The sequence below is a fragment of the Geotrypetes seraphini genome, chromosome 1, assembly GCF_902459505.1.
Source record: "Geotrypetes seraphini chromosome 1, aGeoSer1.1, whole genome shotgun sequence".
Taxonomy (NCBI): Eukaryota; Metazoa; Chordata; class Amphibia; order Gymnophiona; family Dermophiidae; genus Geotrypetes; species Geotrypetes seraphini.
In genome coordinates, this window is record NC_047084.1 from 249,777,869 (window position 1) to 249,795,282 (window position 17,414).

The following is a 17,414-nucleotide window of genomic DNA, read 5'->3' on the forward strand; positions in this document are numbered from 1 at the left end:
AACCGCCTTTTCATGAAGAGATACAACCAAAGCGGTTTACAATATATTGAATAGTAATAAGGTAGTCTTAAGTATTTTCCCTATTAGTCCCGGCAGACTCACAATCTAACTGTGGCATCTGGGGCAATGGAGGGATTAAGTGATTTGCCCAGAGTCACAAGGAGCAGTCTGGGATTTGACTCACAACCTCAGGAGGCCATTCCTTCCTCATTCTGGTGCTCCAGTTGCCTCTCTCATTGCTTTCCAAGCATCATCCTGGAGTCACCAGAGATTTTGACTATAATCCCATGGGAATCCCCCATTCCTGTGCAGTTCTCATGCACCACTCCTCTTTTTAATGCTGTTCATAGTTACCCAAGACAGGCATTCATGATTTTTGAGGCCTTTACTTTTAGACCTCTTTAGTGCAGCAGACAATCTTTGATGGGTAAATGGCTGGTCGAAATCCTCTCAAGATTTTGTCACGGTCCTCCTCTGTTGTTGGGTTGAAAGAGTCCCATATGTTTGTGTAAGGATAGGGCAAGTTTGTGTTCCTGGTTAACTGACTGGTTGAGACTGTAATTCCTGGCAGTGACTTGACTTTGTTGGCAAAGTATACCACAAAAATCATTACAGTTCAGTTTTTGAATGGACAAGCTTATTCTGTTGTGGAGGTTACAGTAGTCCATTTACTAAGCTGACTAGGTGTTTGTTTGAATTGGTTGCCTGTTCAATGCACTGAGAGAAATCTTGTGTTTTGGCTGCTGTTAAGGCTTGGTACTTTTTGTATTTGCTACAACACAAGACTTGTCTAGCTCATTATCAACCTATTTTTTGCTGTGCTCTCAGATGCCTGCACTGGTGAATCATCCAAGATATCTACCCAGTTACTATGCAGGAGAGGGGTATCTTTCATCGAGCACAGTGTCAGTGGAGATTTAAAAATATAAATATGCTATAATCAAGTGCAATGTGATCTTATCTTAAAGTGCTTCGGTGCAATTAAACCAAAACAACAAAATAACCAAAACCAGCACTTATCTTTAAGTCACTCTAGCGCCAGTATTTTTGCTGTAGCAATATAGAGGTCTAGTTGCCCAACGGGGACCCGTTTCACCTGTTTTAAGGCTTCATCAGGGGTCTACGGTGTGGCTACAACTAATCCAAACAAATAATATGTTATAAGCTAGTAACAAAAGCCAGAAAATAATGTTAAAAACATTTATGCAGGGATACTCACTGTGCAGCTACGTTATACTCAAGAAGCAAAATGGTGCTGGTAGCTTTCAAACGCCAGCGCGTGCGCTTAAATCAGTTCTCCATAAGTGCTAGATGATCTCTGTCACTCACAAAAAGCTAAACTTGATGAGGACATTAATAATTTGAAGTTCGGTACTATGGATTTAGAATTTATTGAAAAATTCAAGAAATTAAATGAAGATATGGAAAAATTCAGAGAAAACCTAAAAAAGAATAAACTCCGCAAGTGCAAACGAGATGAAAATGATTATCTTAACAACAAAGTATACCCATGGATGAATCTCACAGACGATAAGGACAAGACCAATACAGGAGCCTCTAGTTCAGATATTTCATCGGTGTCTACCTCCTCTAATACTGATGGGAAGGCTCATTTTTTAAGAAGAGGTCAAATACAGAGACGAGGTCGACAAGAGGGAGAGGTATACAGCGTCCCAGGCCCAATACTCGGTCTCAAATGCAGAGAAACCAGTGGTAATTAATTTATCTAAACGAATTTTGAATACAGCTGAAACCACGGTTTTGTCATATGATCTCTCCTTTGTACCCTGTACAAGATTTGATCCACTACAGTTTCGTATCGATCTGGAGAAATTATTAAGGAAATTACAACTAAAAATCTTTTTTAATACTTTTATCCCAATACAAGATCGCACGACAATAGCTCCTAAAAGCACATGGTCTCCTCCAATTCCAATGGACCCGGTAGTTAATGCCTTCAAACAGTGTGTTCTAAAAGATGTAGACTTATAGCAACACAATAAGAGATATGTCTATAAAAATTTTTTAAAATTTAAATAAAGAAGAATTACAGGCGATTCAAACATTGAAGAAGGATGATTCATTAGTTATCACAAGGGCTGGCAAAGGAGGTGCCATAGTGGTATCAGATCAAGCAGAATATAACTTGGAGAATATGAGACAGCTGAATGAAGAGGGAGTGTATGAAAAATTGTCCTGAGACCCCACAAAGAGATTACAAAGACAGATTCAAAAATTAACAGATCAGGGTTTTCGAGAGGGTTTTCTCACCCAGAAGAATTATAAATTCTTGAATCAAAAGACCCCGAAAACACCGATATTCTATACCTTACTGAAAATTCACAAACAATTAGTAAATCCTCCAGGCCGACCAATAATGTCATCTAGGGGGTCTATCCTGGAACCCTTATCTAGATTTGTGGATCAGTTTCTCAAAAATGAAGTACTTGAGATAGGCTCATGCATTCAAGATGCAAGGGATGTGATGATAAAATTAAACGAAGTCCCCAAAGAAATGTTTCCCCTGACTTTGGCAACTTTTGATGTCACTTCACTATATACCTCCATCCCTCAAGATGAGGCTTTAGACACGATTGGAGAAGTTCTCAATAAAAGAATGAGACCTCATATGATTCCAACAAATTTCTTATTGAATTTAGCTAGAATTGCAATGAAAGAAAATTTTTTTCTCTACAACAGGCAATTTTATAAGCAAAAAATGTGAGTGGCTATGGGGGCAGTTTTTGCCCCATCAGTAGCCAACTTGTATATGGTGAAGTTTGAGTCGACATGGATAGACCACTCTCCTTTTGGATCTCATATAATCAGATGGTATAGATATATAGATGATGTATTGATGCTGTGGAGTGGCACAGATAAAGATCTGGGAAGTTTTTTGCATTGGTTAAATACTTGCTACTTGAACTTAAAATTTATAATGCACCATTCCAGCAGCCATAAAGAATATCTGGATTTGAAGATCATTCAAGAAAGAGATCATTTTGAATTTGATGTTTATGTGAAGCCCACAGACAGAAATACGTTTCTAAATTTTCATAGTTGTCATCCGTTCAGTCTTAAAAAAAATTTGCCTTTCTCACAGTTTCTGCGTTTGAAACGGAATTGCTCTACTACTATGAGCTTTCATCAACATTCAAAACAGCTAATGCAGAAATTGGAGTCCAGAGGGTATCCTAAGAACATCTTGAAAAAAGCCTACAAAAGAGCTAAATATTATCACAGAGATTGACTATTACAAGATAGAAATAAAAGCAAAGATAGTCAAGATGAACAGACTATGACATGTGTATTAAAATATTCGGCTGAAGGTAATGACATTGCTTCTATTCTAAGGGACATTTGGAAGATTATAAAAACTAATCCGATATTCGAGAATATGGACTTACGTATAGCATTTTCGAGAGAGAGAAATCTAAAGTAAATATTAGCTCCACCATCCAATAAGCTCGACAGAGGAACCGATAGGAACCTTTTACCATCTGGTTTCTTTAAATGTGGTAGATGTGTAATATTTGCGCAATTACAGTGTCACAAAGAGAATTCATAAACCCATTAGATGGCAAAACATATCCTATTAAACAATTTTTGAGTTGTTCCTCTGACCATATTATCTATATCATCTGTTGTCCTTGCAAGAAACTTTATGTGGGCATGTCAACAAGAACATTCAGGACAAGAATGACGGAACACAAATCTAATTTGAAATTGAAGAAGTCTAATGCTCCGCTAGCAGAACATTGCACACAAATGTCACACAAATTTGAAGATCTAAGATGTTTTTGTATCGATAAAGAGATGCAAAATATTCGAGGTGGAGATAGAAAAAGAAGATTGCTCCAGCGCGAGACACGCTGGATATTTAGATTAGACACTTTAAAACCTAGCGGATTGAACATGGAGATAGATTGGAGTTCTTTTTTCTAATCTTTTTTTCTTTTTTCTTATTTCTTTAATCCTTTTTTCTAATTTCTTTACATTAACATTAAGTTGTACTGCTAGTAATGACATTAAGTCTGGGTACGCATGCTCAGTGAGTGACAGAGATCATCTAGCACTTATGGAGAACTGATTTAAGCGCATGCGCTGGCGTTTGAAAGCTACCAGCGCCATTTTGCTTCTTGAGTATAATGTAGCTGCACAGTGAGTATCCCTTCATAAATGTTTTTAACATTATCTTCTGGCTTTTGTTACTAGCTTATAACGTATTATTTGTTTGGATTCGTTGTAGCCATACCGTAGACCCCTGATGAAGCCTTAAAACAAGTGAAACGGGTCCCCGTTGGGCAACTAGAACTCTATATTGCTACAGCGAATATACTGGCACTAGAGTGACTTAAAGATAAGTGCTGGTTTTTGTTATTTTCTTGTTTTGGTTTAATTGCACCGAAGCACTTTAAGATAAGATCACATTGCACTTGATTATAGCATATTTATATTTTTAAATCTCCATTGACACTGTGCTCGATGAAAGATACCCCTCTCCTGCATAGTAACTGGGTAGATATCTTGGATGATTCACCAGTGCAGGCATCTGAGAGCACAGTAAAAAAAATAGGTTGATAATGAGTTAGACAAGTCTTGTGTTGTAGCTGATTGAGTGATCGATTAGACTTGTTTCCATTGAGGTAGTAGTATTTAGTGTTTCACTTTTTGTATTTCCCATAGTTTAGCCTGTCCTTATCCAGGTATGATTTATGCTCTCACACTGTAGTTGTCTCCATCCACATGGAGATAGTCCAAGGCCTCTAGGAAATTCACAGCAGTCAGATCTCTCTTGTCTCTGTTCTCCTTCCAGAATTCCAGAAAGTACCTTATTCATCAAGTGGTCACTTAGGCCCAGATTTTCAAAACTTAAACGCAGTCGCAAAACTGGTTTCCAGCGGTTTAGCCTGCATGCATTTTAGCAGCAGATTGTCAAAATGTATTATCTCGGTCTTTAGCGAGCTTTCTAGCAGTCTCCAACACTGCCATGCAAATGGACTCTACAATAATGAAATGAACACTCAGGTGGATTCTTAAAAATCGTCGAACCATTCTTCAAGAGTGGCGATGGCTTTTGGCGACAAAAATCAGCAACTGGTCCACGGGTTCCAATACAGTGACAGCACTGTTAAAATTGCATCTTGTGCCGTGTGTTTTGACTGTGGCTAATGAAAAAAATTAAAAATTACATGAAGAATCCTAAATTGTTTTCTATTTTATTTTTTAGTGGGAGTAATAAAAGCACACTTCTTGAGCGTGTGTATTATAGCCCCCTTTGGCAGCGGGAGAGATGCTCAATCTTTCTTGACGCCAACTGGCACACACACCACCAACAGCGGGAGAGATGCCCAGTCTCTCCTGCCACCAACTGACACACACCACCGGCAGTGGGAGAGATGCCCAGTCTCCCGCCCAACCGACACCCCCCCAGGCAGTGGGAGAGATGCCCAGTCTCCCACCGCCAACCAACACACACTACTGGCAGCGGGAGAGAAGCCCAATGTCTCCCGCCTCCAACCAACATCCCCCAACCTTCCTTCAGCAGTGGGAGAGATGCCCATGCTCTCCCGATGCCACACAACCCCCCTCCCCCAGTGCTTCCGACAACCCCTGCTCCCTCTCCTTTTTACCTTATTTTTAGATGGCTGGCTGGAGGGATGCCTACTACCTCCAGCTAACAGGCCCGCTTCTTCAAATGGTGGACCTTCCTGAGGGGTCTGAGGCTCTGATTGGCCCAGGTTGTTTAAGGCCCCTCCTATGGGTGGGGCCTTATGTGACTTGGGACAATCAGAGTCCTAGTTGCATCTGGGGAGGGGCCTAAGGCTCTGGCCCAGATGCATAAGGCCCTACCCATAGGAGGGGCCTTAAACAGCCTGGGCCAAACAGAGCCTCAGGCCCCTCCCAGGATGTATGCAGGGAGGGACCTAAAGGCTCTGATTGGCCCAAACGCATAAGGCCCCTCCTAAGGGTGTGGCCTTATGTGTCTGGGCCAGAGCCTTAGGCCCCTCCCCGGATGCAACCGGGGCTCTGATTAGCCCAGACACATAAGGCCCCACCCATACAAAGGGTCTTAAACAACCAGGGCCAATCAGAGCCTCAGGCCCCTCCCCAGATGCATCTGGGGAGGGACCTAAGGCTCTTGATTGGCCCAGATGCATAATACCCACCCATAGGAGGGCCTTAAACAATCTGGACCAATCAGAGCCTTAGGCCCCTTAGGAAAGCCCGCCATTTTGAAGAAGCGGGCCTGCTGGCCAGAGGGAGTAGGCATCCCTCCAGCCAGCCATCTGAAAATAAGGTAAGGGGGGAGGGGGCGAAAGTCATCGGAATCACCAGGGGGGGTTGCATGGTGGTGAGAGTATGGGCAACTCTCCCGCTGCTGAGTGGGGGTGTTGGTTGGCAGCGGGAGACATTTACATCTCTCCCACTGTCTGGGGGGTGTCGGTTGGATGGGAGAGACTGGGCATCTCTCCCGCTGTCGGTAGTGTGTTTCAGTTGGCAGCGGGAGATTGTGGGCACATGCTAATTTAGTCAATCTTTGCTACTCTCCATCAACCTCATTTGCAGGAGTGTTTTTCGAAGAATGACTCGCTTTTTTAAAATCACTACTATAATGGCTGCGAAAGAAACCCGTCATTTTTTTAATGCGTTTTTTGTTTTGTTTTTAAATCTACCCCTTAGAGATAATTTGATTGAAAAGTAAATTTCTTCTGTCCATACCCTTATTTAGTTAGACCAATTTCCATCTTCAGTTTAACAATGAAGACTATCTTTTTGTTTAGGAAAGCACTAAAATCTTTTATTCAAAATATGTTTTTTGTGTAATGAATAGGGATATTTTTTCTAGATGTAGTTACTTGATTATGTTGTAGTTTGTGTGTTAGTAACATTGAACTTGAAAGATAATTATGGGCTATAAGACATGAAATGTAATATAATTCTATTACCTTATATCTTTCTCATAGTCCATTAAATTTGTGTTTCTCTTCTCCTTTTGTTCTTGCTTTAAGATGTTCAAGAAACTAAGCGGGCTTACTGCTAATACTTTTATGTCTCACTATGATCCTTTTCTTGGATGAATTTAACTCTGTACCACTTTTCTCATAAGTAAGTAAGTCTCCCCTGAATGAGGCAGCGCTCTTGCAGGAACAGAAGTTGGCACCCAAACAGGCCTATACCTGGTACCATCAGGACTTATAATTGCTGAAGAAGCAGTTGGGCAGTTTTGAACGACAATGATGTATGGCTTCTCTGATTTCCATCTCCTTTGTTTCCAGAAACTTGCCAGTTTCTGCAAAGATCATATCACTCTACGAGAGAGCATTTTCTCTCCCTTCTGCAAAGATACCCTAACCCATTCAGATTAATTTGGTTAGATAGTTGAGCATGCATTGTGCACAAACTCCTATGTCTTCTGATGTTGCTACTGAGTCTCTTGTATTGGCATTTCAGCAAAAAGTACTGACTTCCATGCATTGGCATCCTCATTGGATAGTCCTTTGCCAGCCTTAGTTCTTCTACCTGATGCCTTCTGTTCTGAATGGATTTCTTCTGGCTCCTTATTTTGTACCCAACAACTTGTTCATTGCCTACTGGGGTTTCTCTAGTTTACCCTAGGGAGGTAGCATCAATGAATTCCTGAAGTCCTCGTATTGATGCAATTTCAGTCCCTCGTTCAACTCCGCATATCATGGTGTCCACTAAACCTAGGGACGGTATCGTCCTACCTGCTAAAAACATGTGATCATTCATCCCTGCTTGAAGTCCCCAGGAGCTCATCCCACATTTGCTTCTAAGCATCATTCAATATCTAATCTTCCATTCATAGCTAAGGTTATTGAGAAACTGGGGGCAACCCAGCTCACATTCTATTTGACTAAGATAAATGGCCTTCATCTGGTTATTTTCATATTGGTTGACTAAGGTAAATGGCCTCCATCTGGCTATTTTCATACTGTTATATAGGATGAACATTAATTGAATTAACTGACTGTTAAACTTTATCTAGATAAAGATGAGAAGGAACTACTGCATTCACTGGATCCTGCAGCTGTGTTTGACCTTATCAACTATTTTATTCTTGTTCCTAAGCTCTTAGACCTTGGTATCACTGAGTTGGCTTTGTAGAGCACACTTACGTGGATGACAGTTCTTTCATGGTTTACTGGTCTCACTCTACTTCTACTTCCCACTCATTGCCCTGCTGGGGAGTACATCTGTGCTCTGTTTTAGGCTCTATTCTCTTTAGTGTATTCCTGATACCCTTGACACATTTGATCCAATCACTGGGTTTTACTTTTTTTTTTTTCATTTGCACCGACTTAATTTATTTATTTATTCAATTTTCTATACCATTCTCCAAGGGGATCTCAGAATGGTATACATGAATTTATTCAGGTGCTCAAACATTTTTCCTTGTCTATCACAATATATCTAATGTACCTGGGGCAATGGAGGGGATTAATTGACTTGCCCAGGGTCACAAGGAGCAGCGTGGGTTTGAACCCACAACCTCAGGGTGCTGAGGCTGTAGCTTAACCACTGTGCCACACTCTCCCCCAACTATATTCAGCTACTATCTGTTCTCAATTCTAATTAATCTGCATTGATCTTTGGATAGAATTACTGACTGTCACTGGTGATGGCCTAAAGCAGGGGTGTCAAATGTTGGTCCTCGAGGGCCCTAATCCAGTTGGGTTTTCAGGATTTCCCAAATGAATATGATTGATGTAGGTGATCTTGGCACTTATTGATATGGAGGAACCATAGGAAACAACTGGATGTATGGAAACTGAACTGAGAGTTCGTGCAGTAATGAAGATGTAAAAGTTTTTCTGGTTTCAATTATACCCATTCTAACGGGTGATATATGTGGACATTTTAGAAGTTTTTTTAATGATTTAAGTGATTTGTGCAGACTGGGAGGGCTCCGAATGCATGTATATCCTGTAATGTTCTTTAACTATTGATAAAATTAAATATTTAAATATATGGTATGATATTCAATGAAATGTTTTAAGAATTTGCACTCATAGCTTTTTTGGGATGGTGTATAAATTAATTGGAGCTATTGAAAGTTGTTGAGAAGTCCTGGTGGTGTGTTAATTGGCTATCAATGAATATGCATGAGCATCTACATGCACTGCTTTCATTGTATGCTAATAGATCTCATGCATAGTCATTGGTTACCCCTATGGGAGTTATTCACCTTGTTCATCATTGGTCCACAGATTTTCACAATATTCTTTCTTCAATAAAATGCTCACATCTCATAACTTCTAAATTTCAATCTTTCATATCTTTTTAAAAGAATGGGAACCTCTATTTTTTTTTTCTTGTCATGATACCAGTACAGCTACACATTTACCTTCTGTTCCTGGATTTTAGATTTCTTCTGAAAAACACTGGAAATTCTTGAGGTAATTTTGGATAAATGTTCAGTTCAATTTATTTGATAGATCACAAATATAAACAGTAAATTTAAGTGGTTTTCAAAATGAATTGAGAAGGAGGGAAGACATTTACAACAACATAAACAGAATTAAGACTTTACAAGAACATACAGAAAGGCATGAAGGTAAAAGGGAGAGGAGAGTTTTATAGTATAAGTAAGGATAATAGGGGAAGGGGAGTAACAAGTAGAAAGGAAATTTAAAAAGCGGTGTCCATTTAAAATTTAGTCATAAAAAGAATGACAGCAGTAAAATCAAGGAGGATAATCCAAGTTAAATGCCGTAAGGAAGTAGTTGATGTTAGTAGATTTCTAAACTTTGAGAAAGATGGCTCCATCCTAAGGTATAGAGGAAGCGAGTTTGAAGATTGGCACTATAACACAAAAACAAGAACTTCGATGAGTATCGGGGAAGACCTATCAGATTGTCAAGAGAAGTTGCTGAGAGGAGCAGTGGACTTTTGTGGGTGAATTGCAAAGCAGAAAATTGGCCAGAAAAGAAGAAAGACCTGAAGATTGAATCTGAAAAGATAAGATATTGTACTTAAAAAGAATCATGTATGGGACCAGAAGCAGAAATTCAGAATTTCAGACTTAAGAAAAGGGATGGTGTGGTAGAACTTGGAGCAACAATGCATGAATCTACTTACAGTGTGTTAGACCAGTTGAAGTCTATGAATCTCATGTATGACATTTATCAGTTTGTGATTGACTATATACATTGCATACTGCCAATGGATTGGAGACTTCTATTATTGGCATCCTGTTAAATTCTGATGCCATTTTAGCTTGTTTGGACAAGCAAGAAAATGAAGCACAGACAATAAAAAAAAATTTGGTAGAAAGTTATTGCGAAGTATTCTTGTTCAATTCCATTTTGGATAAGTCATGAATGTTGGAATATACCGTAGACGGGTTGTTGTTGTTTTTTTTTTAATTCTTTATTGATTTTTAATCAAAAACAATGTCATACAAATGAAAGAACAAAAGATATTCCACATATACCGTAGACGTTTTAACGAAAACATGCTGAGCCTTTGGTATATTTTAGATTACAAAGGTTGTAAGGCATAAGCATATCGTAAAATCAGCATCTAGCCACCCTCCCTTCCTCCACCCAAGACATCTAAAAAGCATGAGAAATGTATAGGAGATAAAACACCAATCTCACAAAATGCTGCCATGGTAAATGTGGAAATCTAGAATGTTCTAAAAGGGTGCCTATGACACAGAAATTGCTCCACACAGGCAATTTATACCCTGGCACTACACATGTAATTGTGTTTGCAAAGTCCCCTCATCATCAAAGATTCCCATTTATCACCTGAGTGGAAGAACACCTAGCAGGGTTTCAGTGATGGCACGGAATGTATAGCAGTAGACATGCAGCACTATATGTATAGTGCTATCTATACATGCTCCAGCTGCAGCAGTAAACATTAGCTACATGTAGCACATAGTGATCTAGGCATCCATATGTCTGTGGTTCACCTCATACAATCAACTCCATTTTAGAAAGAACTTAGAAGTCAGAAATAGAAACATCCAGATCAGGATGTCGCCTGTTTCAGTAGCATTTTAGAACAGAATCTGCTAACATTGAGGCTGTTCTAAAATACAGAGAAATGGACATTTATGCGCTGAGTGCAGACAGTGTAAACATCCATTTTAGAAAACTAAATGTTTAGAATATCAACATTTTTTCAAGCTGGCACGTAACTAGTTGATTTTTCTTTTTGGTGGTTTTTTTTTTTTTTTTGACCTTAGAAACACAACCAGTCATTATGCCAACGCTTTCACGATTTCCCTTTCCAGTTTGTATTTGGGGGTTACAAATACCACTGGGGATTTAAGGGGGTAACCTTTTCACTTCCTCTTTCCTCAGATCCCTCCAGTGGAGTGCTGCTCAAAAGCAATTGCTTCTCAAATCTTGAACTTGCTTGTCTAACTCCTAACGTCAATCTTTTAGACCAAAAGCTTTGTCCTTGCTCAGAACATGTTCAGACCCCTTGCCATTTACATGCACTTATATTTGAGACATGTGTATCCCAGCTTTATAAAACAGGGGCTTAACATTTATGCAAGATAAATGTTAAGTGTTAGATTATGCATGTCTCAAACCAGAATACGGCTTCTAAAATAAGGACCATCATAAAGAGGAAAACTGATATGGATTTGTTTCTTCAGAAATTAGGTCCAGAATTTCCCCGAAGCAGCAATGTGAAACATTGGCCAACGTCAGAAGGGGACAAGTTTCTGATGTTTGAAATGTCAAGCTATATTAAAGATAAGTTTTTGATAGTTTTTTTTTTTTTTTCCTATTTAAAAGTAATATAATCAGAGGATTTTTATGCTGATGCTTGAAAAATGAGCATGGAGATAAAAGTGCCAAAGTTATTTTCCAAAGCTTTTTTCACTCAATTATTATATTATTGAAGCATATGATGTAGTTAGTATATTTTTAAACATATACAGAATGTATTTTTGTGAAGAATTGCGGCAATCTGGTATTCTTGTAATTCCATTCATATCAAAAATTCTTGCCTAAAATTCGATCAGGAGAATGATTTTCCAAGCCTCCTACTAGACAAAGCAAGTTTGGGTTTTTCTCTCTTAGGACTTAAGTATCCATAAGGAGAACCATTAGACTGAGGAATTCAGGCTTGGGGGCAACGTTAAATTCCAACATCGTGGCCTTCTCCTTCTACAGTCTAGATGGTGAGGGGGTAATCTTGGCTGCCCTGAATCTACTTAGCAATCTTTTGTAGATCCTTTTGGCTTCTAGGAAATACTCCACTGGACAGTCTTATGTTTTTAAATGGAAAACGATTGCCTTTTATTGCCTTAGGTTTCTCTTCCTATCCCACATAAAAAGTTTCAAGTTTATTTCGTATTTGATAAAATTGCTTTTTTCAAAGATTACAAAGCAATGAACATACAGGGATAGACCGATGTACATTTCATAGGGAAATTTGATATAGGAAAGAGAACAAATAAGGATAAAACATTAGGAGTTATGTTATATTAGATCAATACTTGCCTACTTCAATTGGGAATAGTAACTCAGTTTAAAAGGCTAATTAATTACCGTATTTTCACGTAGATAACGCGCACCCGTGTAAACTGCGCACACGGGTATACCGCGCGAAAAACACAAATTTATGTACAGAAATTTTTATATACAGCGCACACCCATATACCACGCGCCGCCCGACTCTCCTTTCGCCCGCCCCGACTCTCCTTTCCCCCTTGAAGTCCTGTCCCTACCCTGAAAGCCTGATGCCCCCCTCGACGTCCGATTACCCCCCCACCCCCGCAGGACCGCTCGCACCCCCACCCCGAAGGACCGCTCGCACGCACCCGCACCCCCACCCCGAAGGACCGCTCGCACGCACCCGCACCCCCACCCTGAAGAACCGCTCGCACCCCCACAGCCTCCCAACCCCCACCCCCCATCATGTAGAAGCTCCTACCGGTGTCCTGCTGCTTCCTCTTGGCGGTCCCGACTCCCCGACACGATCGGGGCAAGAGGGAGCTCAAGCCCTCTTGCCCCAGCCAACCGCGGCACCCCCGACACGATCAGGGCAAAAGGGAGCCCAAGCCCTCTTGCCCCGCCGACTCCCCAACTCCCCGACAATATCGGGCCAGGAGGGAGCCCAAGTCCTCCTGGCCCTGGCGACCCCACCCCCCGCTAGTTGTTCGGGCCAGGAGGGAGCCCAAACCCTCCTGGCTACGGCGACCCCCTACCCCCACCCTGCACTATATTATGAGCAGGAGGGATCCCAGGCCCTCCTGCCCTCGACGCAAACCCCCCTCCCCCCAACGACCGCCCCCCCCAAGAACCTCCGACTGCCCCCCCAGCTGACCCGCGACCCCCCTGGCCGACCCCCACGACACCCCCACCCCCCTTCCCCGTACCTTTGTGGCCGGACAGACGGGAGCCAAACCCTGTCCGGCAGGCAGCCAACGACGAAATGAGGCCGGATTGGTCCATCCGTCCCAAAGCTCCGCCTACTGGTGGGACCTAAGGCGCCTGGGCCAATCAGAATAGGCCCGGGAGCCTTAGGTCCCTCCTGGGGGCGGGGCCTTGCCACATGGTCAGGTTGGGCCCATGTGCCTCAGGCCCCGCCCCCAGGTGGAACCTAAGGCTCCCAGGCCTATTCTGATTGGCCCAGGTGCCTTAGGCCCCACCAGTAGGCGGAGCTTTGGGACGGATGGGCCAATCCGGCCTCATTCCGTCGTTGGCTGCCTGCTGGACAGGTGAGTTTGACTCCCGTCTGCCCGGCCAACTACACAAAGGTACGGGGAAGGGGGTGGGGGTGTCATGGGGTCGGCCAGGGGGGTCGCGGGTCGGCTGGGGGAGGCGGTCGGAGGTTCTTGGGGGGGTGGTCGTTGGGGGGAGATGGGTTTGCGTCGAGGGCAGGAGGGCCTGAGATCCCTCCTGCCCGTAATGTAGTGCGGGGTGGGGGTAGGGGGTCGCTGTGGCCAGGAGGGTTTGGGCTTCCTCCTGGCCCGAACAACTAGCGGGGGGTGGGGTCGCCAGAGCCAGGAGGACTTGGGCTCCCTCCAGGCCCGATATTGTCGGGGAGTTGGGGAGTCGGCGGGGCAAGAGGACTTGGGCTCCCTTTTGCCCCGATCGTGTTGGGGGGGGCAAGAGGGCTTGAGCTCCCTCTTGCCCCGATCGTGTCGGGGGTGCCGCGGTTGGCTGGGGCAAGAGGGCTTGAGCTTGCTCTTGCCCCGATCGTGTCGGGTGTCGGCTCCGCCAAGAGGAAGCAGCAGGACACCAGTAGGAGCTTCTACATGATTGGGGGGGTCGGGAGGCTGTGGGGGTGCGAGCGGTCCTTCAGGGTAGGGGTGCGTGTGGGAGTGCGTTCGAGCGGTCCTTCGGGGTGGGGATGCGGGTGTGGGTGCGTGCGAGCGGTCCTTCGGGGGGGGGGTGCGAGCGGTCCTGCGGGGGGGGGTCGGACATCGGGGGGGGAGAACTATGTAAAAAAAATTTTGTACAACGCGCAAGGTTATGCGCGATTTGTAAAAACACGTATAACACGCGCGTTATATGCGTGAAAATACGGTAAAGGCATCTCTATACAAGAAACCTTTTAGTTTTGATTTAAATTTTTTGAGGTTCTTTTCTCTTCTTACCTGAGGTGTTAGTAGGTTCCACGTTTGGGGAACAGTGACAGAGAAGAGTGTGGTACTATTTGTTTCCTTCTCCATTTCTCAGGTCAAGGTTAAAATTAACTCAGGGCTCACCTTAGTGCAATTGGTACTTACCACCACCATGTAGAATTCCCTTGGTCATGTGCCCAGAACTAAAGTGTCCAACACATTTTGGATTTCAGAAGAGCCTTAGCCTTCTACTGGGAGTAGCCTGAAGCCTTTAGAAAATCACATTGTCTTCCATTTCTCCCTTCTGTTGAAAGGCAGTCTGTTGCAGCTAAAGATCACAATAACCATTTTGAGAGCAGAGCTGGCACGGACAGGAGTGACTGGGAATTGCTCCTGCTCCCACTATATCCCTGGACTACTAGGCTTTGTAAGGCAGGCTGGGGTGAGAGGCTATGGGAGGAGGCATTCTGGGAGGGAGGGCAACACCTTTTTTGGGGGGGGAGAGGGAGAGAGGAAACAAATAGGATAAAACACAAATTTTCAGCTTCCACCGAACAGACACGGCTATTTTTGGCTGAAACCAAAATATGGCTGTAAATTTAAACAAGCTTTTGGCAAAACCAAAATTGGGCCTGGTTTTGGCACCATAAATGAAATTGTCTGCCTCTACTGTTTTTCTACTACTTGCTATTCAAAGCATATAAATTCCACTCATGAACTCCATAAAGATTCTTAAGAACATAAAACATACTTAACAGTTGATCTATATGTGTCTAATCTGTTTAGAAATATTAGCCTGTAAAATTAGCAATAAGGAACTAGAAGATTCCCTTTCTTGTATATTATTCTATGTTCCACTGAAAAGCTGGCCAAAAGCTAGAGAGGACTTCTGTGAATTTGTCCTACATAACTCAATCACTTCATCACATAATCTAATTGCAGGAGACATAAACTTACATCTAGATGACATAGACAATCCAGAAGCAAAAGACTTTAAAAACTTTCTCTCTTTACTCAATTACAATCTCCCTTTACCCACTCAAACACATGAAAAAGGCCATCATTTAGATGTGGTAGCGATGTCCACAAAAGAGATCATAAACCCTTCCATCTGTCTTTCGGACGGTACTAGGTGTCATGATATCTGGTCTGACCATTTCACTTATTATTTCAATCTAATCTGGACTCGGCTAAAATCTAAGACACACCCACGGACAAAAAGAGAACACCTCACAAGAGGCCATATCAACCCAGAGGAATATTGGTCACAATATGATCTACAAGTGAAAATAGAAGAAGGAATTGATTTGTATGACCACTGGATGAAAACTAGCACATCCATTTTAGATAAAATTGCCCCTAAACAAAATAGTAAAAGCTGCTCAAACAAATACAACAAATGGTTTGACATCGAACTCCTAACAATGAAACAATCAGTAAGACGATTAGAAAGAATCTGGAAAAAAACGGAAAAACTATCAGACCGGAACAACTGGAGATCCAACATAAAACTCTACAAACAACAGATAAAAGAAAAACGTAAAACTTTATACTCATCCAAAATTAACTCATCTAATACTAGCTCAAAAGGAGCCAATACAAAAGAACTGTTCAACATAGTTACAAATTTATTTGACACCACACGCTACACTCAACCAATGCATAATACCACGCTACCCTCAGCAAATGATCTAGCACAACATTTCGATTCAAAAATCAAAAACCTTAGACATAACTACCCGACAATTGCTGCACACGAACATCAATCAATTGATATACAAAGAAATGAAATACCAGCGGACATGATCTAGAGTTCCTTCCACAATTTAGAATGGAACAACTACATCAAGTTATATAACAAATACTCTAAATCATACTGTGTCCTGGACTCATGTCCCCCAGAAATTATGAAAGCTTTAAACTATCTCTTTTGAATTATCTAACCAATAACCTAAACAATGGAAAATTCCTCAGTAATAATGGTCATATTATAATAACCCCAATCCCAAAAAATCGTAAAGAATCGTCAACATCAGTAACCAGCTATGGACCAGTAGCATCTATTCCATTTATGGTAAAAATCATGGAAGGATTGGTACACACCCAACTGATGGAATATCTCGACCAATTCTCTCTTCTGCACGAAACTCAATCTGGTTTAGCACTGAGACAGTAATTGTGGCTATCCTGGACAATTTGCGTTACTTGTTTAGTAAGGGCCTCAACGCCCTAATCATGCAATTTGACATGAGCTCTGTCTTTGACTTGGTGGACCATGGAAAACTGTTACAATGCCTAGACGCAATTGGAATCAGAGGAAAGGTACTGAACTGGTTTTGAGGTTTCCTTATATCACGCACCTACCAAGTCTGTTTTAATCATGATCTCTCTGACACATGGAGCAATCCATCGGGCATACCACAGGGATCACCATTATCCCATTTGCTCTTCAATGTTTATATGTCCTCATTGGGTGCGCAATTGTCTCATCTGGGGATAAAACTATTTAGCTACGCTGACGACTTCACGATAATTATCCCATTCACTAACTCTGTCTCAGAAGTCACCCCAAAGCATCAGAAATACTAAATCGGATGGAGCAATGGATGACTGAATTCAAACTAAAACTAAACTCAGAGAAAACAAAGTTTTTCATAGCATCGCCACACCCACTTGACACTAAAGCATCAATGTGCATCAACAACCTTAGTTATCCCATTCAACCCACTATGAAGGTATTGGGAGTAACACTGGACCAGAGCCTGACCATGAAAGACCAGGTCGACTCCTTGATTAGAAAAATCTTTCTCACCCTCTGGAAGCTTCGGTCCATCAGAGCTTATTACATGTC

At 42.1% G+C, this 17,414-nt stretch overlaps 1 protein-coding gene across 5 annotated transcripts in view; it reads left to right on the forward strand.

Moving 5' to 3' along the window:
- BOD1L1 (biorientation of chromosomes in cell division 1 like 1) overlaps positions 1–17,414 on the forward strand; it is a 425,195-nt gene that overhangs the window by 339,763 nt on the left and 68,018 nt on the right. Inside the window, exon 16 of one of the 5 annotated variants that reach the window (XM_033949024.1) lies at positions 11,642–11,744. The exons of the other annotated variants lie outside the window; for them this stretch is intronic. Coding sequence (XP_033804915.1) covers positions 11,642–11,721 — 80 coding nt within the window. The 3' untranslated portion in view covers positions 11,722–11,744. Of the gene's footprint in view, positions 1–11,641; positions 11,745–17,414 lie in introns of those variants that run through there. 5 annotated transcript variants of the gene reach the window in all.